At 43.4% G+C, this 23,158-nt stretch overlaps 1 protein-coding gene across 1 annotated transcript in view; it reads right to left on the reverse strand.

Moving 5' to 3' along the window:
* col27a1a (collagen, type XXVII, alpha 1a) overlaps window positions 1–23,158 on the reverse strand; it is a 366,487-nt gene that overhangs the window by 87,561 nt on the left and 255,768 nt on the right. The window contains exon 33 of the mRNA XM_045688056.1: window positions 6,125–6,178. Within this exon, the coding sequence (XP_045544012.1) occupies window positions 6,125–6,178 (54 nt within the window). The remainder of the gene's footprint in view (window positions 1–6,124; window positions 6,179–23,158) is intronic.

Genomic DNA, 23,158 nt, shown 5'->3' on the forward strand with positions numbered 1-23,158 from the left:
TGCTACCGCCAAGTCTGGAACCAAAAGGCTGCTGAACAGCTTCTATCCCCAAGCCATAACACTGCTGAACAGTTAATCATATGGCTAGCTGGACTATTTGCATTGACCCTCTTTTTTTGTAGCACTGACTCTCTTGCACTGGCTCTATGAACACTCACGGGACTCTACCCACACACTCACACATACTACACTGACACTCCAACACACACAACATACGCTTACAAACACAAAACACACACACATTAATATTGATGCCACACACACAATAACTATAGGATTTTGTATCTCCTCTATCAGAATCCTATTGGACTACTTTTTTCTTATTGGAAATAAAAAGTAATCTGATTGGATCCTATAGGATTTCTCGCAATCCTATAGAATTTACAATCTCATCTATCAGAATCCTATTGGATTACTTTTTTTCCTTTTGGAAATCAAAAGTAATCTGATTGGATCCTATAGGTTTTAGATCTCTTGTAGGATTTTATTAGAACTTTTTCTTAATTGAACCCATTAAATTATAGTTTGTTTTCATTAGTTCCAGTATAATACAACAACATTAATTACAAAATGTTTGTTGACCGGAAACAACAGTTCTATATTAATTTTCATTTTATTCACTTGTAAGACAGCCTGTGCCTTTAAGAGTGACTGATGACGTCACAGCTAGCACAAGCTCGCAGCATTAATTAGCCGAACTCCCAAGTTAAGCTTGCCACATGTGGCTGTGCAGAGAATCTCCGGTTTTCTAACATTATTATTCTGTTTTATCCTTTACTGTGCATGAATGCAACAATTGTGAGTAGATTGTGAGTAGTATTTCCTTATGTTTCCTGATGAAGTTGTCAATGTTTTAGACATATTTTCATCATTGTACAGCATTTTATTTTATGCTAAGAAACTACTGTTAGCCACATTTTTCCTGTCAGCTGACTAGCTAGCTAGCTAAGTTGTAGCCATTGGTATGCCATTTTTAGTCACTGTATTGTTATAGTAGATGATAAGTGTTGTGTCTTTAGTATCATTAAATGTGAAGACTTATTTTATCAAATCAATTCTCTATAATTATTATTACGAGATTAAACTAAATTCAATTAAGTATGAAGTCAGGGTACCGAGGAAAATGTTCAGATTACAAAGTTATAATTTCCGAATTTAACTATTCAGATATTTTAATATCTGATCAATTAATCTTCTATTAATTAATTATTATTATTACCTTCGATAGTCTCATCTGAATGTCGTAAATTATGGTTATCTGCACAAATCCAGCCTCTACTATGAATCATCAATTTAATAATTGGCTCAATTATTTATTTACTAACTAACTAAACAATCACAGAAATACATAAACAAACAGACATTGGTTACTAACAATGATCGGAAAGAGTCCCTAGTGGGCTAAGCCGATATGACGGCTTGGTGGACAAAGGGAAAGGGGTGGGACTGAGAAAGAGTGGTAAAGACAAAAGGATTCATTACACACATGCTATAATTATATTTCTTGAAATGCTAATCCTTTGCACATGAACGGCCTCTCATTCGAGAATAATTGCAAGTATATATTTATGCCCGTATGTCATTGTTGTCTTCTCTGTTGGAATCCGGTCCGTCTGCTGGAGAGTTCAGTCTCTCTGGTTGCGTTTCCCCGAAGATCCAAGTATTTCGTGGTTAGAAAAGATACTTCAGAGTACCATTCAAAAATGTTTTCATATTATAGATATTTCGGAGGTTGTCTGTATTCTCGTCCTCGGTTTTCGTAATTTTTAGCTGCAGACTAGTAATTTCTGCCTAAAATGTGCTCTTATTCTGTAGGGATCGATAGTCTCAGAGTTTAATAATTTCCAACCATGTAGCCAATGCCTCACGTGGAATAGTTTTGTCCTTTGGTAGAGTTGTAGTTTCAACCACTTCACACACCAGCGTCACCCGGCATGTTTTGGTCTCAGAAATTCAACCATTTGCAACCTCAGCTCACGCTGGGGTTTGCTTAGTCTAACGTGAATTGGGTCATGGAGGCTCTTATAGAAATGTAGAGAAGGGGTTGGCTCATTATTTCCAAGCAATGCCTATTCACTTGGGCATGGCCACTGACTTAGTTCCAACTTTACAGGAAGACAATTTTCTCATTTTAAAAGTTAACATCCCATTACATCATTTCGCAAATAGTTTCATTTTTACTCATTGGTTTTTATACAAGAATTAGATGCAAACTTTATAACTGAGGCACCTGTATAAACAGAGTTAGGGTAATGTGGCTGTATTGTCTTTCATGAGGTCACAAACATGAAACAAAATGGACTGGGTCATAGCTGGCTTCTCCACCGATCGTTTACACATTCTCCAAAATAGGAATATTCTCAAATTCTGGGACGTAGTAGAATTGGGCAGAAGAATCCCTTGTTTTTACTGTGAAACTCTCTCAATTGCATGGTCAGGGAGAGTCTGTGGTATTTATGATGTAGTTGTAAGGTCATAAAACTGTTGTTCACATCTCTGCTAGCCAATTCACTGAAAGGGCCAGCGCCATGACATAAGTGTTTTTTCTTGTTTGTTATTTAAGCAATAAGGCCCGAGGAGGTGTGGTATATGACCAATATACCACGGCTAAGGGCTGTTCTTAGGCACGACGCATCGCGGAGTATATAGTAAATATAAAGTATATGTGCCTTATTCATAGGCAAGTCAACTCCGTTTTCATGATTTCTGGTAGATCATCAAAATAAATAAATCACATCACGTTTTTTTACTCATTTAGCAGTTTCCAATAGAATACTATTGAAAATTAATGTTTAAAGTTCCATTTTATATTCCTAAAATTTGATTTGACCTCAATTACCTCAACTACCTCGTACCCCTGCACATTGACTCAGTACCGGTACTCCTTGTATATAGCCTCGCTATTGTTGTTTTATTATGTTACTATTTACTTTTTAGATTTTATTTGTCACATGCAATTGTTGTAGACTTTACCGTGAAATGCTTACTAAAATGTTTTAACTCTGCATTGTTGGGAAGGGGCTCGTAAGTAAGCATTTCACGGTAAAGTCTACAAAATGTTGCAACTGTTGCATTTGGCGCATGTGACAAATAAAATGTGATTTGTTCCAGCGTATGTGACAAAAAATATTATATATAGCCCCCAGAATTATCACAGACTTAGTCTCCAGGTACCTATCCAATGATGTTTATTTTCTTTCTCTGCACACCTTAATATTGAGTTGCATCCCCACTCCCCTTTGCCCTCAGAACAGCCTCAATTCATCGGGACGGACTTGTCGAAAGCGTTCCGCAGGAATGCTGACCCATGTTGACTCCAATGCTTCCCACAATTGTGTCAAGTTGGCTGGATGTCCTTTGGGTGGTGGACCACTCATGATACACACGGGAAACTGTTGAGCATGAAAAACCCAATGGCATTGCAGTTCTTGACACAAACCGGTGCGCCTGGCATCTACTACCATACCCCGTTCAAAGGCACTTCAATCTTTTGTCTTGCCCATTCACCTTCTGAATGGCACACATACACAATCCATGTCTCAATTGTCTCAAGGCTTATAAATCCTTCTTTAACCTGTCTCCTCCCCTTCATCTACACTGATTGAAGTGAATTTAACAAGTGACATTAATAAGGGAACTGGTATTCCCTGTATATAGCCATGTGATTTTTAATTGTTATTGTTATTCACTGTATTTTTTCCTCGTGCCACAATTTCTGTCACTAACTCTGCATTGTTGGAAAAGGACCCATAAGTAAGCATTTCACTGTTAGTCTACACCTGTTGTCTACGAAGCATGTGACAAATAAGATTTGATTTGTTTTAAAAAAGAATGTCAAGGCTTCCCTAGTGGGGCAGCTGTCTAAGGCACTGCATCAGCGGCCGTGACCGGGAGTCCCATAGGGCGGCGCACAATTGTCGTCCGGGTTAGGTGAGTGCTTGGCTCATCACGCTCTAGTGACTCCCTGTGGCAGGCCGGGCCCCTGCCCCCCAAGACGCACAGTTTGGTGGGTCATGTTTTGGAGGATGCATGACTGGACCTTCGCCTCTCCCGAGCCCGTTGGGGAGTGGCAGCGATGAGACATGATCGTAATCACAAAATTGGGGAGAAAAAGGGGGTAAAAATGCATCCTTGTAAAAAGCTGGCTAATGAGTGAACAGTAGAACCATTTTTAATGTCTGTATCTCTGTAATGTGTCTATGTAACTGTATACTGGATGTAAATATGTAAAAAAAAAACAGAGACCACAATGGAAATAAGTCTCTGACTTTGTTATCAAATCCAGGTCACGTTTTTTTATGTACAGTGCCTTCGGTAAGTATTCAGACCCTTCACATTTTGTTACGTTACAGCCTTATTCTAAAATGTTTTAAATAAAATAATTTCCGCAACAATCTACACACAATACTGCATAATGACAAAGTGAAAACAGGTTTTCAGATATTTTTGCAAATGTATTAAACCCCCAAAAATGGAATAACTTATTTACAAGTATTCAGCCCCTTTGCTGTGAGACTCGAAATTGAGCTCAGGTGCATCCTGTTTCCATTGATCATCCTTGAGATGTTTCTACAACTTGATTGGAGTCCACCTGTGGTAAATGCAATTGATTGGACATGATTTGGAAAGGCTCATACCTGTCGATATAAGGTCCCACAGTTGACAGTGCACCTCAGAGCAAAAAACAAGCGATGAGGTCGAATTAATTGTCCGTAGAGCCCCCGAGACAGGATTGTGGCGAGACACAGATCTGGGGAAGCGTACCAAAACATTTCTGCAGCATTGAAGGTCCCCAAGAACACAGTGGCCTCCTCCTCCTAAACGGAAGAAATTTGGAACCACCAAGAGTCTTTCCTAGAGCTGGCCACCCGACCAAACTGGGCAATCGGTGGAGAAGGACCTTTGTCAGGGAGGTGACCAAGAACCTGATGGTCACTCTGACAGAGCTCTAGAGTTCCTCTGTGGAGATGGGAGAACCTTCAAGAAGGACAACCATCTCTGCAGCACTCCACCAATTAGGCCTTTAAGGTACAGTGGCCAGACTGAAGCCACTCCTCAGTAAAAGGCACATGACAGCCCGCTTGGAGTTTGCCAAAAGGAACCTAAAGACTCTCAGACCCTGCGAAACAAGATATCCCCGTGTGGCTCAGTTGGTAGAGCATGGTGTTTGCAATGCCAGGGTTGTGGGTTCGATTCCCACGGGGGACCAGTACGGAGAAAAAAAAATGTATGAAATGTATGCATTCACTACTGTAAGTTGCTCTGGATAAGAGCATCTGCTAAATGACTAAAATGTAAATCTATATTGTGGTCTGATGAAACCAAGATTGAACTCTTTGGCCCAATCGCCACGTCTGGAGGAAACCTGGCAGCATCATGCTGTGAGGGATGTTTTTCAGCGGCAGGGACTGGGAAACTATTCAGGATCGAGACAGAGATGAAAACCTGCTATACAGTGCTCAGGACTTCAGACTGGGGAGAAGAGTTACCTTCCAACAGGACAATGACCCTAAGCACACAGCCAAGACAATGCAGGAGTGGCTTCGGGACAAGTCTCAATGTCATTGAATGGCCTAGCCTGAGCGCGGGTGATGTCATTCGGAAACATAATGTTAACTTTCACTGCTATGCGGACGACACACAGCTATACATTTTGATAAAACATGGTGAAGCCCCAAAATTGGACTACCTGGAAGCCTGTGTTTCAGACATAAGGAAGTGGATGGAGGCAAATGTTCTACTTTTAAACCCGGACAAAACGGAGATGCTAGTTCTAGGTCCCAAGAAACAAAGAGATCTTCTGTTGAATCTGACGCATTTCTACGTGAACCCAAACTTTTGAACAGTAGTGTGTTTTTTTAATGACAAATAAAATCAGTCAATCAATCAATTATTCATTATAGTGGGAGGAACAAACAGGTAGCTACACACACATCCTGATTAAACTAGAGAGACCAGACGATGTGAATGTGTATGTGTCTGTGTGTGAGAGAGAGTGATAAAGTGTGTGTACATGTGCATGTGTGTGTGTGTGTGTGTGTGTGTGTGTGTGTGTGTGCGTGCGCACATGAGTGTACGTGTGAGCATGCATGTGTGTGTGTGTACTGTATGTGTAAATTCTCACCTTTAGACCAATTTCTCCTGGTGGCCCCACTGTCCCCACTGGCCCAGGGAGTCCCTAGAAAACAGAACAGAGACACAATGTTGATGAGAGATGGTCATATAAGAGAAATCAATGCAGCTTTGTGCTCAAACAACATGAGAACTATCCTTGTTCAACCATCCTGATCTCATGAGCTTACGTTCTGTTTCGCTACATGGATTCACGAGGGCTACAGTCAGGTCAGGTTGGTGGATCAGGTTACAAGAGAACAGGTGCTGCCCAAAAATTAGTAGGGGAGAATGGGGTAAGTTGAGCCAATTTTTACATTCAAATCAAACTTTATTTGTCACATGTGCCGAATACAACAACCTTACCGTGAAATGCTTACTTACAAGCACTTAACCAACAGTGAAGCTCAAGATAGAGTTAAGAAAACATTTGCCAAATAAACTAAAATAAAAAATAATAAAAAGTAACAATAAAATACCAATAACGAGGATATATACAGGGGGTACAGGTACTGAGTCAATGTGCGGGGGTACAGGTTAGTCGAGGTAATTTGTACATGTCGGTAGGGGTGAAGTGACTACGCATAGATAATAAACAGCGAGTAGCAGCAGTGTAAAAAACAAATGGCGGGGGGTAGAAGCTGTTAAGGAGCCATTTGGTCCTAGACTTGGCGCTCCGGTACCGCTGGCTGTGCAGTAGCAGAGAGAACAGTCCATGACTTGGGTGACTGGAGTCTTTGAAAAAATGTTGGGCTTTCCTCTGACCGACAAGTATATAGGTCCTGGATAGCAGGAAGCTTGGCCCCAGGGATGTACTGGGCTGTATGCACTACCCTCTGTAGCGCCTTACGGTCAGATGCCGAGCATACCAGGCGGTGATGCAACCGGTCAGGATGCTCTCGATGGTGCAGCTGTAGATCTTTTTGAGGATCTGCGGACTCATGCCTAATCTTTTCATTCTCCTGAGGGGGAAAAGGTGTTGTCGTGCCCTCTTCACGATTGTCTTGGTATGTTTGGACCATGATAGTTCGTTGGTGATGTGGACACCAAGGAACTTGAATCTCTCGACCCGCTCCATTACAGCCCCGTCAATGTTAATAATGGGGGCCTGTTTGTCCCACCTTTTCCTGTAGTCCACGATCAGCTCCTTTGTCTTGCTCACATTGAGTGAGAGGTTGTTGTCCTGGCACCACACTGCCAGGTCTCCGACCTCCTACCTATAGGCTGTCTCATCGTTGTCGGTGATCAGGCCTACCACTGTTGTGTCGTCTGCAAACTTAATTATGGTGTTTGAGTCGTGTGTGGCCATGCAGTTGTGGGTGAACAGGGAGTACAGGAGAGGACTAAGCACACACCCCCGAGGGGCCCCAGTGTTGAGGATCGGCATGGCAGACGTGTTGTTGCCTACCCTTACCACCTGCGGGTGGCCCGTCAGGAAGTCAAAGATCCAGTTGCAGAAGGAGGTGTTTAGTCCCAGGGTCCTTTAGCTTAGTGGTGAGTTCTATGGCCACTATGGTGTTGAACGCTGAGCTGTAGTCAATGAACAGCATTCTCACATTGGTGTTCCTTTTGTCCAGGTGGGAAAGGGCAGTGTGGAGTGCGATTGAGATTGCCTTATCTGTAGATCTGTTGAGGTGGTATTCGAATTGGAGTGGGTCTAGGGTATCCTGGATGATGCTGTTGATGTGAGACATGAACAGCCTTTCAAAGCACATCAGCATCACTCCGTCAAGGGAAATATAGTATTATTTTCAAACAAAGATATCTACATATATTGCAGGATGCTGTAAATCCTGTGTATTGAGCCGCAGGACATGCTCAACTTGCCTTACATTACACCTGGTAAGAAAACACTTCAATTTGATCAACTTGCCAATGGCTCAGCCCTTGGCTCAGCTTATCCCATGGCCATTGGCTAAACTTAACCCAAACATTTTGACTATATTAGCCCACACCTACAAGGATGCACTTTCATGCTAAGTTTAGGACCTCATATTGAAGCTTATAGAGACCCCAACTGATTAATAGAATCTGTCATGCATGTTTCAGTGCAATTTGCCTCGAAGCGAGCATAGAAGTTGTTTAGCTCATTTGGTAGGCTTGTGTCATTGGGCAGCTCCATCGTCCCTTTGATGCGGTGAAGTTGTCCTGTCCCCTTAGCAGAAAAACACCCCCAAAGCATAATGTTTCCACCTCCATGTTTGACGGTGGAGATGGTGTTCTTGGGGTCATAGGCAGCATTCCTCCTCCTCCAAACACGGCGAGTTGAGTTGATGCCAAAGAGGTCCATTTTGGTCTCATCTGACCACAACACTTTCACCAGTTGTCCTCTGAGTCATTCAGATGTTCATTGGCAAACTTCAGACGGGCATGTATATGTATTCTTGAGCAGGGGGACCTTGCGGGCGCTGCAGGATTTCAGTCCTTCACGGCGTAGTGTGTTACCAATTGTTTTCTTGGTGACTATGGTCCCAGCTGCCTTGAGATCATTGACAAGATCCTCCTGTGTAGTTCTGGGCTGATTCATCACCGTTCTCATGACCATTGCAACTCCACGAGGTGAGATCTTGCACGGAGCCCCAGGCCGAGGGATATTGACAGTTCTTTTGTGTTTCTTCCATTTGCGAATAATCGCACCAAATGTTGTCACCTTCTCACCAAGCTGCTTGGCGATGGTCTTGTAGCCCATTCCAGTCCTGTGTAGGTCTACAATCTTGTCCCTGACATCCTTGGAGAGCTCTTTGGCTATGGTGGAGAGTTTGGAATCTGATTGATTGATTGCTTCCGTGGACAGGTCTCTTTTTTACAGGTAACAAGCTGCGGTTAGGAGCACTCCCTTTAAGAGTGTGCTCCTAATCACAGCTCGTTACCTGTATAAAAGACACCTGGGAGCCAGAAATCTTTCTGATTGAGAGGGGGTCAAATACATATTTCCCTCTTTAAAATGCAAATCAATTTATAACATTTTTGACATGCATTTTTCTGGATATTTTTGTTGTTATTCTGTCTCTCACTGTTCAAATAAACCTACCATTAAAATTATAGACTGATCCTTTCTTTGTCAGTGGGAAAACGTACAAAATCAGCAGAGGACCAAATACTTTCCCCCCCCACTGTATGTACGTACGCTCACTGTGGGGACGACGTCATCGATGCACTTATTGATGAAGCCAATGACTGATGTCAATGACACTTCAGCGAGCAGGCCTTTCTAATCGACCTGGCCCAGGTATCCTGGAATGATATTGACCTCATTACGTCAGTAGAGGATGCCTGGTTATTCTTTAAAAGTGCTTCCTCAACATCCTAAATAAGCATGCCCCGTTCTAAAAATGTTGAACCAGGAACAGATATAGTCCTTGGTTCACTCCAGACCTGACTGCCTTTGACCAGCACAAAAACATCCTGTGGCGTACTGCATTAGCATCGAATAACCCCCGCGATATGTAACTTTTCAGGGAAGTTAGGAACCAATGTACACAGGCAGTTAAGAAAGCAAAGGCTAGCTTTTTCAAACAGAAATTTGCATCGTGTAGCACAAACTCAAAAAAACACTGTAAAGTCCACGGAGAATAAGAGCACCTCCTCCCAGCTGCCCACTGCACTGGGGCTAGGAAACACTGTCACCACCAATAAATCCATGATAATTGAGAATTTCAATAAGCATTTTTCTACGGCTGACCATGCTTTCCACCTGGCTACCCCTAACCCGGTCAACAGCCTTGCACCCCCCACAGCAACTTGCCCAAGCCTCCCCCATTACTCCTTCACCCAAATCCAGATAGCTGATGTTCTGAAAGAGCTGCAGAATCTGGACCCGTTCAAATCAGCCAGGCTAGACAATCTGGACCCTCTCTTTCTAAAATTATCAGCCAAAATTGTTGCAACCCCTATTACTAGCCTGTTCAACGCCAAAGATTGGAATGCTTCCGTGGGGCACCTCAGCCACGCTCAAGGTCCTAAACGATATCATAACCGCCATCGATAAGAGACGATTTTCTGCTACCGTGCAGCTGCATTCATCGATCTGGCCAAGGCTTTCGACTCTGTCAATCACCACATTCTTATCGGCAGACTCAACAGCCTTGGTTTCTCAAATGACTGCCTCGCCTGGTTCACCAACTACTTCTCAGACAGAGTTCAGTGTGTCAAATCGGATGGCCTGTTGTCCAAACCTCTGGCAGTCTCTATGGGGGTGCCACAGGGTTCAATTCTCGGGCCGACTCTTTTCTCTGTATACATCAATGATGTCGCTCTTGCTGCTGGTGATTCTCTGATCCACCTCTACACAGACAACACCATTCTGTATACTTCTGGCCCTTCTTTGGACACTGTGTTAACTAACCTCCAGACGAGCTTCAATGCCATACAACTCTCCTTCCGTGGCCTCCAACTACTCTGAAATGCAAGTAAAACTAAATGCATGCTCTTCAACCGATCGCTGCCCGCACCTGCCAGTCCGTCCAGCATCACTACTCTGGACGGTTCTGACTTAGAATATGTGGACAACGACAAATACCTAGGTGTCTGGTTAGACTGTAAACTCTCCTTCCAGACTCATATTAAGCATCTCCAATCCAAAATTAAATCAAGAATTGGCTTCCTATTTCGCAACAAAGCATCCATCACTCATGCTGCTTAACATACCCTTGTAAAACTAATTAACCTACCAATCCTTGACTTCGATGATGTCATTTACAAAATAGCCTCCAACACTCTACTCAGCAAATTGGATGCAGTCTATCACAGTGCCATCCGTTTTGTCACCAAAGCCCCATATATTACCCATCACTGCGACCTGTATGCTCTCGTTGGCTAGCCCTCGCTTCATATTCATCGCCAAACCCACTGGCTACAGGTCATCTATAAGTCTTTGCTAGGTAAACCCCGCCTTATCTCAGCTCACTGGTCACCATAGCAGCACCCACCCGTAGCACACACTGCAGCAGGTATATTTCACTGTTCACTCCCAAAACATATTCCTACTTTGGCCGCCTTTCCTTCCAGTTCTCTGCTGCCAATGACTGGAACGAATTTCAAAAATCACTGAAGCTGGAGACTCATATCTCCCTCTCTAACTTTAAGCATCAGCTATCTGAGCAGCTTACCGATCGCTGCAGCTGTACATAGCCCATCTGTTAATAGCCCACGCAACTACCTACCGCATCCCCATATTGTTTTTATTTACTTTTTTGCTCTTTTGCACAACAGTATTTCTACTTGCACATCATCATCTGCACATCCATCCCTTCAGTATTAATTTGCTAAATTGTAATTGCTTCGCTACTATGGCGTATTTATTGCCTTACCTCCTACACACTGTCATTACTGTCCTGATCAGGTCAGGGTACAGGAGACCACCACCCTACAGATTATCTCCCAAACCCCCAACAGAGGAGGAGAGATCTAGGGGTCTGAAGATGTGGGGGGGGTTTATGACACCTCACGCCCATAATAAACCTTAGGCCACTGAGAAATTCCTTTGTCCTCTCACTATGGAGAACTGGCCTCAGAACATTAAACATGCAATAAAGGGACTTTGGAACAATGGTTTCCGTCAGCCACAATGGTGGTCATGACGAGAGGTGGAATATGAAAATGTATGTAACTTTTGAATTGTTATTAAAGGTTAAGAGATGACGTTATTATGAAAACATTGTACCTTTAAGAGTTTTCCCAGTATATGCCTGATGTTTATACATTGTACGTTGTGTGGAAAATATCCAAATCAAAGAGAATGTTTTGGTAAAGATGAGATGTGAAGGTAGTGTCTAAAATAGGATTTTAGTCAAATCTAGGCCTTGCCCCTTAACTTGGTCCGCCCAGAGAATTGCCCTAAAGGCGGTTACACCCACTTCTGACCGGAGGGTATAAGACAGGAGAGTGAAGAATTAACATATCAGACTCATTGACCCCAAGCTGCAGCGAAGGTCTAACAAAGTCAACGAACCCCAAAATGAAACACAAGGTTGAAGACAAAGAAATCTTTTTCTACACGAGCTACGGACGAGTAGCTGTGTCTAAGCGGGTGAATTCAAGCCGAACCACCCAGCCTCCACTCTCCATTGAATCGTGGTATATACACCGTTCGAGTCCGAAGCTGTGAGCTCTGAGCTACAGAGCTGTCTGTCCTCAGAAGACCCCTTTCAGATCAAGGGCGAGGGATCAGACCACTTAGCCAAGAAGGACACTGACATCGTGAGGACAACCAGAGAGTTGCGCCGGAGAAGTGCGTCATTGAGAAGCCTAAACGACACACGCGGAGCTTCCCACCTGAGACCTCCAACACGTAATTACATCATTATATTCTGACCCATAAGAGCGGCAGTTCGGGGCAAGGCTAGGTTTAAATAAGCATGGCTGACAAATGAACCCAAATGTATATTTCTCTCGTGTACTTTCTTGGTTTCTCTCTCTTTTAAATCCCCATTTTGGGTAACACGCGCCATAGTGTGTTGGCCCGTTATACTAAGTCCTAATCAATAGCTAGACTGTGTTTTGTGTATGTGTATTTTTATCATCATTTTAGCTTGCTAGTAAATAAATAATCAACTAAGATTGGTGTGGTAAACTCATTGGTGAAGCCCGGGTCCGTGCAGATTCCCGGATTATGCGACGTTCAGAATGAGACTGTAGAGGAAATTGATTAATTTAGCGACTGTTGTAAAATCGATATTCTGATATCCTTTGAGTTAATTTGGGAAATAGAAACTCAATCAAAATACTGTTCCCATGCTGCCCCAGGTTGATGAGTTAACAATTGCTTGATTCATTGCTTAATTCATTTAATCACGCAATTATAAACCGTTAATCATTCGATGAGCAACAGTCGTCACATTAACTAATACAACGTCACGACAACACTGTATATAGATTTTTCTATTGTGTTATCGACTGTACTTTTGTTTACCCTATGTGTAACTCTGTTGTTTTTTGTCGCACTGCTTTGCTTTATCTTGGCCAGGTCGCAGTTGTAAATGAGAACTTGTTCTCAACTGGCCTACCTGGTTAAATAAAAGGTGAAATATATATTTTTTTTAAATGGAAGGAAGTGGGGGTTTATCCGATCGCCTATGAATTCTCAGAAGGCAGCCCGCCTCTTGGCCCCTTTTTCTCCGTCTCCTCTTCACGCAAATCATGGAGAACGGGGCCTGTTCCCGAGAAAGCAGTACATCCTTCATGTCGGGCTCATCAGAGTCGTGAAAGGAAAAAAAGGATTCTGCTAGTCCGTGGTGAGTAATCGCAGTCCTGATGTCTAGAAGTTATTTTTGTACAAAATAAGTAAAAAAATTCAGTTAAAAACAACGCAAATAAACAAACAAAAAAACACAATCGGTTGGGGGCACGTAACACGTCTGCCTTCCTCTCCGGCACCGTTTTACATTGATACAAGTAAAAGTAGGGCTTTGGGTTGTGATTGGTTACATTGCCTACTATGCCTATTAATCTGTATAAAATGGGCCATTACTCTAAAAGTAGCAGAGATCCAACTCTGGAGATTTAATATGCTGGTAGGGTATATTTTGTTCAACAATAAACACTAGTCAAAAAATAAAGGGAACACTAAAATAACACATCCTAGATCTGAATGAATTAAATAATCTTATTAAATACTTTTTTCTTTACATAGTTGAATGTGCTGACAACAAAATCACACAAAAATAATCAATGGAAATCCAATTTATAAACCCATGGAGGTCTGGATTTGGAGTCACACTCAAAATTAAAGTGGAAAACCACACTACAGGCTGATCCAACTTTGATGTAATGTCCTTAAAACAAGTCAAAATGAGGCTCAGTAGTGTGTGCGGCCTCCACCTGCCTGTATGACCTCCCTACAATGCCTGGGCATGCTCCTGATGAGGTGGCGGATGGTCTCCTGAGGGATCTCCTCCCAGACCTGGACTAAAGCATCCGCCAACTCCTGGACAGTCTGTGATGCAACGTGGCGTTGGTGGATGGAGCGAGACATGATGTCCCAGATGTGCTCAATTGGATTCAGGTCTGGGGAACGGGCGGGCCAGTCCATAGCATCAATGCCTTCCTCTTGCAGGAACTGCTGACACACTCCAGCCACATGAGGTCTAGCATTGTCTTGCATTAGGAGGAACCCAGGGCCAACCGCACCAGCATATGGTCTCACAAGGGGTCTGAGGATCTCATCTCGGTACCTAATGGCTGTTAGGCTACCTCTTGCGACCCCATGGAGGGCTGTGTGGGCCCCAAAAGAAATGCCACCCCACACCATGACTGACCTACCGCCAAACCGGTCATGCTGGAGGATGTTGCAGGCAGCAGAACGTTCTCCACGGCGTCTCCAGACTCTGTCACGTCTGTCACGTGCTCAGTGTGAACCTGCTTTCATCTGTGAAGAGCACAGGGCGCCAGTGGCGAATTTGCCAATCTAGGTGTTCACTTGCAAATGCCAAATGTCCTGCACGGTGTTGGGCTGTAAGCACAACCCCTACCTGTGGACGTTGGGCCCTCATACCACCCTCATGGAGTCTGTTTCTGACCGTTTGAGCAGACACATGCATATTTGTGGCCTGCTGGAAGTCATTTTGCAGGGCTCTGGCAGTGCTTCTCCTGCTCCTCCTTGCACAAAGGTGGAGGTAGCAGTCCTGCTGCTGGGTTGTTGCCCTCCTACGGCCTCCTCCACGTCTCCTGATGTACTGGCATGTCTCCTGGTAGCGCCTCCATGCTCTGGACACTACGCTGACAGACACAGCAAACCTTCTTGCCACAGCTCGCATTGATGTGCCATCCTGGATGAGCTGCACTACCTGAGCCACTTGTGTGGGTTGTAGAATCCGTCTCATGCTACCACTAGAGTGAAAGCACCGCCAGCATTCAAAAGTGACCAAAATATCAGCCAGGAAGCATAGGAACTGAGAAGTGGTCTGTGGTCACCACCTGCAGAACCACTCCTTTATTGGTGGTGTCTTGCTAATTGCCTATAATTTCCACCTGTTGTCTATTCCATTTGCACAACAGCATGTGAAATGTATTGTCAATCAGTGTTGCTTCCTAAGTGGACAGTTTGATTTCACAGAAGTGTGATTGACTTGGAGTTACATTGTGTTGTTTAAGTGTTCCCTTTATTTTTTTGAGCAGTGTATATATATTTAAAAAAATGCAATGTTAATGTTTACATTTTTCAATCTTCATTAATTAATGTAATATTTTTTTACAATTAAAATCAAAATACTACTCATACTACAGAGCAAGCAGTAAAGCTTCATATGACACTAATGTTTGCTTTGTATTACCTAAAGATGAAACATTACGTAGTCATAAAGCAGTCCTGGGTAAGGCCAAATGTCACAAATATACCACTGTTGATGAATTCTCTCTCAATTATGCTTTTAGATACGGATGTTAAATATTTATCAACAATCCTTCCTCCAAATGACCCTTCTATGGATTAAATTAATTCCCAACACTACTGCAGGCATAAACAGTGTACAGAACAAGCTTGGTTCCTTAAGGAGCTACATGTAACATTTCCACTTTCAACTTTCAACATCAGATAGCGTGATGATTATGCCTGCACTGATCCATCTTGTATCTCGCAAAGAGCAATGGGATAGATATTATTATTTAATTTTTTGTCGAGAAAGTCTTAGTTGCACCATTTCACATTTAACTACGGAGTTTTGTGCTTCAATGAACAGTATTTCTGAAGTTTCACAATGGGCACGAAAGCTATCATAAATGTGTCCAACATTACTAGCTTGCCAGCTGAGCCAGTCACTGAAACGATGCAGGTACCCAACCAGCTACCTAGTTAGTGCTACACATACAATGTGCTAACATTACACACTTGTAACTGCAATATTCTCTGTTTTTCTGAAACATGGCTTTCGGACAAGATACCCCCCATGACTATCCAACTCGATGGATTCTCGATTCGCAGAGCGGACAGGACATCAGATTCAGGAAAATCCAGAGAGTGAGGGGCTAATGTACAATACAGACTACAAAATAAGAACTAGCTGTGATCTGCCCAATGATGTCTCTCTACCAGACAAACTCAATGCCTTTAATGAATGCTTCGACAAAAACAACACAGAGCCCTGCATGAGGGCCCCCGCAGATCCGGAGGACTGGGTGATCTCTCTCTCCGTGGCTTAAGTAAGTAAGGTTTTTAAGTGCGTCAAGACTCGTATGACCTCAGTGCCAGACGGTATTCAAGGGCGTGTCTTCAGGGCATGAGCAGACCAGCTGGCAAGTGTCTTCACAGACACAACTCCTTTTCCCAGTCTGTAATCCCCACATATTTCAAACTGACTACCATCATTCCTGTTCCCAAAAACTCTAAGGCATCCTGCCACAATGACTACCGCCCTGTATCACTCCCATCTGTGATAATGAAGTGCTTTGAAAGGCTGGTCAAGGCACACATCAACTCATCATCCCAGACACCGTGAATCCACTCCAATTTGCATACCGCTTCAACAGATCCACAGACAACGCAACCTCAATTGTACTCCACACTGCCCTCTCCCATCTAGAAAAGAGGAATACCTATGTGAGGATTCTGTTCATCGACTACAGCTCAGCGTTGAAAACCTTAAAGCCCTCCAAGCTCGGGATCCTGAGACTGAACACCTCCCTCTGCAACTGGATCCTGGACTTCCGGGGCTTACCCAAGGTGCTAAGAGTGGGCAACAACCCCCTCCCTCCACTCCCCCCTCAGAGGTGTGTGCTTAGCCCCTGCTATACTCCCTGTTCACCTACAACTGTGTAGCCACCCACGACTCCAACTCTATCATAAAGTTTGTTGATGACACGATGGTGGTAGGTCTGATCAACAACGCCAATGACACAGAGACATCAGCAAGACCTAGGAGCTGATCGTGGAATGCATGGCTCCTCAGATCCTGAGGAACTTTTACAGCTGCACGATCGAGAGCATCCTAACTGATTTCATCACCGTCTGGTATGGAAATTGCACCACCTTCGAACAGAAGGCCCTACAGAGGGTGGTGCGGGCGGCCCAGCGCATCACTGGGAGTGTGCTCCCAGTCATCCAGGACATACATACATACATACCAGGCGGTCTCTGAGAAAATCCCCCAATATGTGACCCGATTCAGGAAACTAGACGTATGTCGCAAGTCACGACTTCACAGGAGAGACGTTTGAACGTAAACATTTTTCTTTGATCAAAATGCGTTTTTGGACAGAAATGCCTTCTCAAACATGCGACCTTTCATGTGCCTTAATAACAATATTGTATGCCATCTGTAAATACGAATACAATTGTTAAATTACGAGCCTTGTTGGTTAAGCCACAGAAAAAGTTAGCAACCTTCCCACTAGCCATAATTGGCTGAGATAATGAGTGGGCTGGACATGCCGAGAGAGGAGTTTGGATTGGTTTGCCACATTGAAGGCTGCTATCTATTTGAGCCGAACATCAGTCTGTGTTGGCAATCATGTCAAAAGCGGCTATTGAATGTTTTTATATTATAAATGTATTGTACTTCAGCCTGAATTCCAAATTCTTTGTCTTACACATCTACACACAATACCCCATAATGACAAAGTGAAAACATGTTCATAGAAAATGTTGCAATTTGATTTAAAATGAAATACAGAAATATCTAATTTATATACTCTACCGTTCAAAAGTTTGGGGTCACTTAGAAATGTCCATTAAAACAAAATTCTCCATTAAAATAACATCAAATTGATCAGAAATACAGGGTAGACATTGTTAATGTTGTACAGAGATGTGTACAAAGCTCTCCCTCGCCCTCCATTTGGCAAATCTGACCATAATTAAATCCTCCTGATTCCTGCTTACAAGCAAAAACTAAAGCAGGAAGCACCAGTGACTCGGTCAATAAGAAAGTGGTCAGATGAAGCAGATGCTAAGTTACTGTTTTGCTAGCACAGTCTGAAATATGTTCTGGGATTCTTCCGATGACATTGAGGAGTACACTACATTAGTTACTGGCTTCATCAATAAGTGCATCGATGACGTCGTCCCCACAGTGACCATACGTACATACCCCAACCAGATGCCATGGATTACAGGCAACATCTGCACTGAGCTAAAGGGTAGAGCTGCCGCTTTCAAGGAGCGGTACTCTAACCTGGAAGCTTATAAGAAATCCCGCTATATCCTCCGACGAACCATAAAACAGGCAAAGCTTCAATACAGGACTAAGATTAAATCGTACTACACTGGCTCCGATGCTCATCGGATGAGGCAGGGCTTCTGGGTTAGACTACAAAGGGAAGCACATCCACTAGCTTGCCCAGTGACACAAACCTACCAGACGAGCTAAATTACTTCTATGCTCACTTCGAGGCAAGTAGCACTGAAGCATGCATGAAAGCATCAGCTGTTCCGAATGACTGTGTGATCACACTCTCCGTAGCCAATGTGAGTAAGACCTTCAAACAGGTCAACAATCACAAGCCCGCAGGGCCAGACGGATTACCAGGACGAGTGTTCGGAGCATGCGCTAACCAAATGGCAAGTGTCTTCACTGACATTTTCAACCAGTCCCTGACTGAGTCTGTAATACCAACATGTTTCAAGCAGACCACCCTGGTCCCTGTGCTCAAGAACACTAAGGTAACCTGCCTAAATGACTACCGACCCCTAGCATTCACATCTATAGCCATGAAGTACTTTGAAAGGCTGGTCATGGCTCACATTAACACCATTATCCCAGAAGCCCTAGACCCACTCCAATTTGCATACCGCCCCAACACTGCCCTTTCCCACCTGGACAAAAGGAACACTTTGCTATTGACTACAGCTCAGTGTTCACACCATAGTGCCCTCAAAGCTCATCACTAAGCTAAGGACGCTGGGACTAAACACCTCCCTCTGCAACTGGATCCTGAACTTCCTGACGGGCCGCCCCCCCCCAGGTGGTAAGGGTAGAGAACAACACATCCCGCAGGCTTATCCTCAACATGGGGGCCCCTCAGGGGTTCATGCTCAGTCCCTTCCTTTACTCCCTGTTCACTCATGACTGCATGGCCAGGCACGACTCCAACACCATCATTAAGTTTGCCGATGACACAATAGTGGTAGGCCTGATCACCGACAATGATGAGACAGCCTATAGGGAAGAGGTCAGAGACCTGGCCTTGTGGTGCCAGGACCACAACCTCTCCCTCAATGTGATCAAGACAAAGGAGATGATTGTGGACTACATGAAAAGGAGGACCGAGCAGGCCCCCATTCTCATCGACGGGGTTGTAGTGGAACAGGTTGAGAGCTTCAAGTTCCCTGGTGTCCACATCACCAACAAACTAACATGGTCCAAACACACCAAGACAGTCGTGAAGAGGGCACGACAAAGCCTATTCCCCCTCAGGAGACTAAAAAGATTTGGCATGGGTCTTCAGATCCTCAAAAGGTTCTACAGCTGTGCCATCGAGAGCATCCTGACTGGTTGCATCACTGCCTGGTATGGCATCTGTTCGGCCTCCGACCGCAAGGCACTACAGAGGGTAATGCGTTTGGCCCAGTACATCACTGGTGCCAAGCTTCCTGCCATCCTGGACGTCTATACCAGGCCGTGTCAGAGGAAGGCCCTAACAATTGTGAAAGACTCCAGCCACCCTAGTCATAGACTTCTCTCTGCTACCGCACGGCAAGCGGTACCGTGAGCCAGGTCTAGGTCCAAGAGGCTTCTAAACAGCTTCTACCCCTAAGCCATAAGACTCCTGAACAGCTAATCAAAGGGCTACACAGACCCCTCTTTTACGCTACTTTCTGTTTATTATCTATGCATAGTCACTTTAACTCTACCTCCATGTACATATTACCTTAATGTATCACCTGAAGGAGACAGGCTAGGTCATCTATATATAGGGCTATATACAAATCTAGAACAGGATTATCTATTTTGGATGCAATTTGAATGGAGTTGATGACAAGAGAGAAAGACTCCAAGAGAGTGCTCACGTGTGCACTGATTTAAAGCAACAATATTCGAGTGATAGGCTGTTTTAAAACTCTGTAGCTGCAATTAAAAAAAAAAATAAGGTGACCCCCGAAAGCAAGCTGGAGATGAGTAAATTAGACGGGCATTCAGTCTTTATATTAATGTATATTACTTTATATGCTACAGCAAATGCAGGCCAACCTGTCACAAGAAAAAAAGTTACCATGATGGGTCCAGAGTACATGTGTTGTGAACTGCGCTCCATACTGAGATGGGCTGTCTGTCCACACTCTGAGCATTGATGATTCATCATGCAGAGGCCGTAGAGAAGCTTTAGACAGATTTAGACATCACATATAATTTAAGAGTTCCATTTCATTCCATGCCATTCATATAAATAATTTATTACAATGTACTGTTTTTTTCGCAGCTATTTATCCCGGAAAAGGGAGTGGTTTTGGGCAATAAATCTCGGTAACCGGGTTCCCACCATTCAACCCTAGTCCTGACTAAACCAAGAGTGCAACCGTTGTACAGATTATCATCAGAGAATTTCATCTGGAAGAGGCGATATGATGCATAATACAATTTGTGAATAGATTTCAAATTAATTAACTGGAGAGATACGTTTTTTTGATGATGAGAAAACGTTGTTCCATACCCGTTCAACTGTTCTCCAAACCTAGGAGTTCTCCAATCCAGATGGAAGTGACCGCAGGTGAACTCTTGTTGGTTAAGTTAAGTTTGGAGTAGAGGGTGGAACCAGACCATCAGATTTGGGAGTATTCAAGAGAGTCTAAACCAGGGGATGGGTGGCAATAAGGGAATCCCAGGGTACTCCGTCGGCTTTTAGAGCCGAATGGAGCATAATGTAAAAATAGATCGACGGACTGATTTCTGATAACAGTCCCTCTTAATTTTGGGGCTGCAATTCGACAAATTCAGGGTAATTTAAATAGGCTAAGCAAGCTTTTTATATCAGTAAAGGTAGAGCTAGCTAGCTAACATCTATGTCAGTAAGCAAGCTAGCTACAACAGTTAGCTAAGCAGCTGATCAAGTCACTGCACTGGCGATCGACGTCCTTGCATAGAATTTTTGCAGGAGCTAGCTACCGCTTTGCTTTTATTTTCTCACAATTACAAAATTATTAAATCACTTTCATAATGTTGGAAAAATGTTGCTAGTTATTCTGCCTATTTTCTACCAGGTACAATTTAATTTTGATATAGTTTTTAATGTTCAAATCTACCTTGGGTCATTTGAAAAAGGAAAGTTTAAATATTGGTGCGGTTAGGAAAACTGGGTGATTTCTATATACGTGGTTCAAGTGGACCCTACTACACAATGCGCAGGGAGAGACCCTGATCGTCCAAATTCTTAAATGAATGTGGTCCTTTGTAAATGAATGTGTCACCTAAGATTAGTTTAGATTATTATTCTGTTGTTCAATTTAAACAAGTGTATTAGATCATTAGATTGATAAGTGTTACACGGACCAGCGACGCCAGCTTCCATAAACCACACAACCTTGTCAGAAATAAGAGATTGGGGGCCTACCAAGTAGCGCAGCGATCTAAGGCACTGCATCGCCGTGCTTGAGGCGTCACTACAGACCCTAGTTTGTCCCAGACTGTGTCACAACTGGCCATGACCAGGAGTCCCATAGTGCGGTGCACAATTTGCCCACCGTCGTCCGGATTAGGGGAGGGTTTGGCAGGAGGGGCTTTACTTGGCTCATCGCCCTCTAACAACTCCTTGTGGCGGGCCGGCGCCTGCAGGCTGACTTCGGTCGTCAGTTGAACAGTGTTTCCTCCAACATATTGGTTCAGCTGGTTTCCAGGTTAAGTGGGCGGGTGTTAAGGAGCGTGGTTTGGCGGGTCATGTTTAGGAGGACATGTTCAATGCAATAGTGTATTGATAGGAAAAATTATATGTGGTTCAGCATAAACAACAAAAAAATTATTCAACAAACAACATCAAATTAATTGTTGTTTCAGAGCCAAAAGTCACAATTTAAAACTTAGTCCTAACAGAACCTCTGGTTGAGTCTTTAAGTCATTGAATGGAAGTCCAAGTCCAAAGAAATGTTTGTACTACAAAAGGAAAAACCTTCCCAAAAAAAGCCAACAAAAACTTAATCCTACAAATTTCAAAAAGTAAAGGCAATAATCCGACAAAAAGCTAAAGGTCCAATGGAAGATGATGTCTCTGAACTATTCAACTATTCAATGTCTATAGTTCCACCCTAACAGTGAGGAAGTTCTATTAACCGGAGCCGTGGCGCACCGGTCTATGGCCCGTGACATGAACAGGCAAAAGCGGTGCAGGAGGAACGTCCTCCTCAAATCAAACAGTAATCTGCGTAGCTCGGTCATTTTATCAACAACAAGTTAACATGGTGCATCGTTCAGAAACATACCGCAAAGTCCAATTTCTCTTTTCATAAATATATATTCACATTTTCCAACTAGTTTTCATTGGGAAGATAGATAAAGCCTTTTTTATCAAAAGCAATCACCTTTGCATGTGAAAATACAGGATCCTACTCATTACTCCACATGCTTAACCTACAGTAACAGTCAAACGTTTGGACACAGAAAATTATTCAAAGGTTTTTCTTAATTTTTTCTATTTTCTACATTGTAGAATAATTGTGAAGACATCAAAACTACACGTAGTAACCACAAAAGTGTTAAACAAATGAAAATATAGTTTATATTTGAGATTCTTCAAAGTAGCCACCCTTTGCCTTGACAGCTGTGCTCACGCTTGGCATTCTCTCAACCAGCTTCACCTGGAATGCTTTTCCAACAACCTTGAAGGAGTTCCCACATATGCTGAACACTTGTTGGCTGCTTTTCCTTCACTCTGCGGTCCAACTCCAATCCCAAACCATCTCAATTGAGTTGAGGTCGGGTGAATGGATGCAGCACTACATCACTCTCCTTCTTGGTCAAATAGCCCTTACACAACCTGGAGGTGTGTTGGGTCATTGTCCTGCTGAAAAACAAATGATAGTACCACTAAGCGCAAACCAGATGGGATGGTGTATCGCTGCAGAATGCTGTGGTAGCCATGTTGGTTAAATAGATCACAGACAGTGTCACCAGCAAAGGACCCCCACAGC

This window comes from Salmo salar, chromosome ssa01, assembly GCF_905237065.1.
Source record: "Salmo salar chromosome ssa01, Ssal_v3.1, whole genome shotgun sequence".
Classification (NCBI taxonomy): domain Eukaryota; kingdom Metazoa; phylum Chordata; class Actinopteri; order Salmoniformes; family Salmonidae; genus Salmo; species Salmo salar.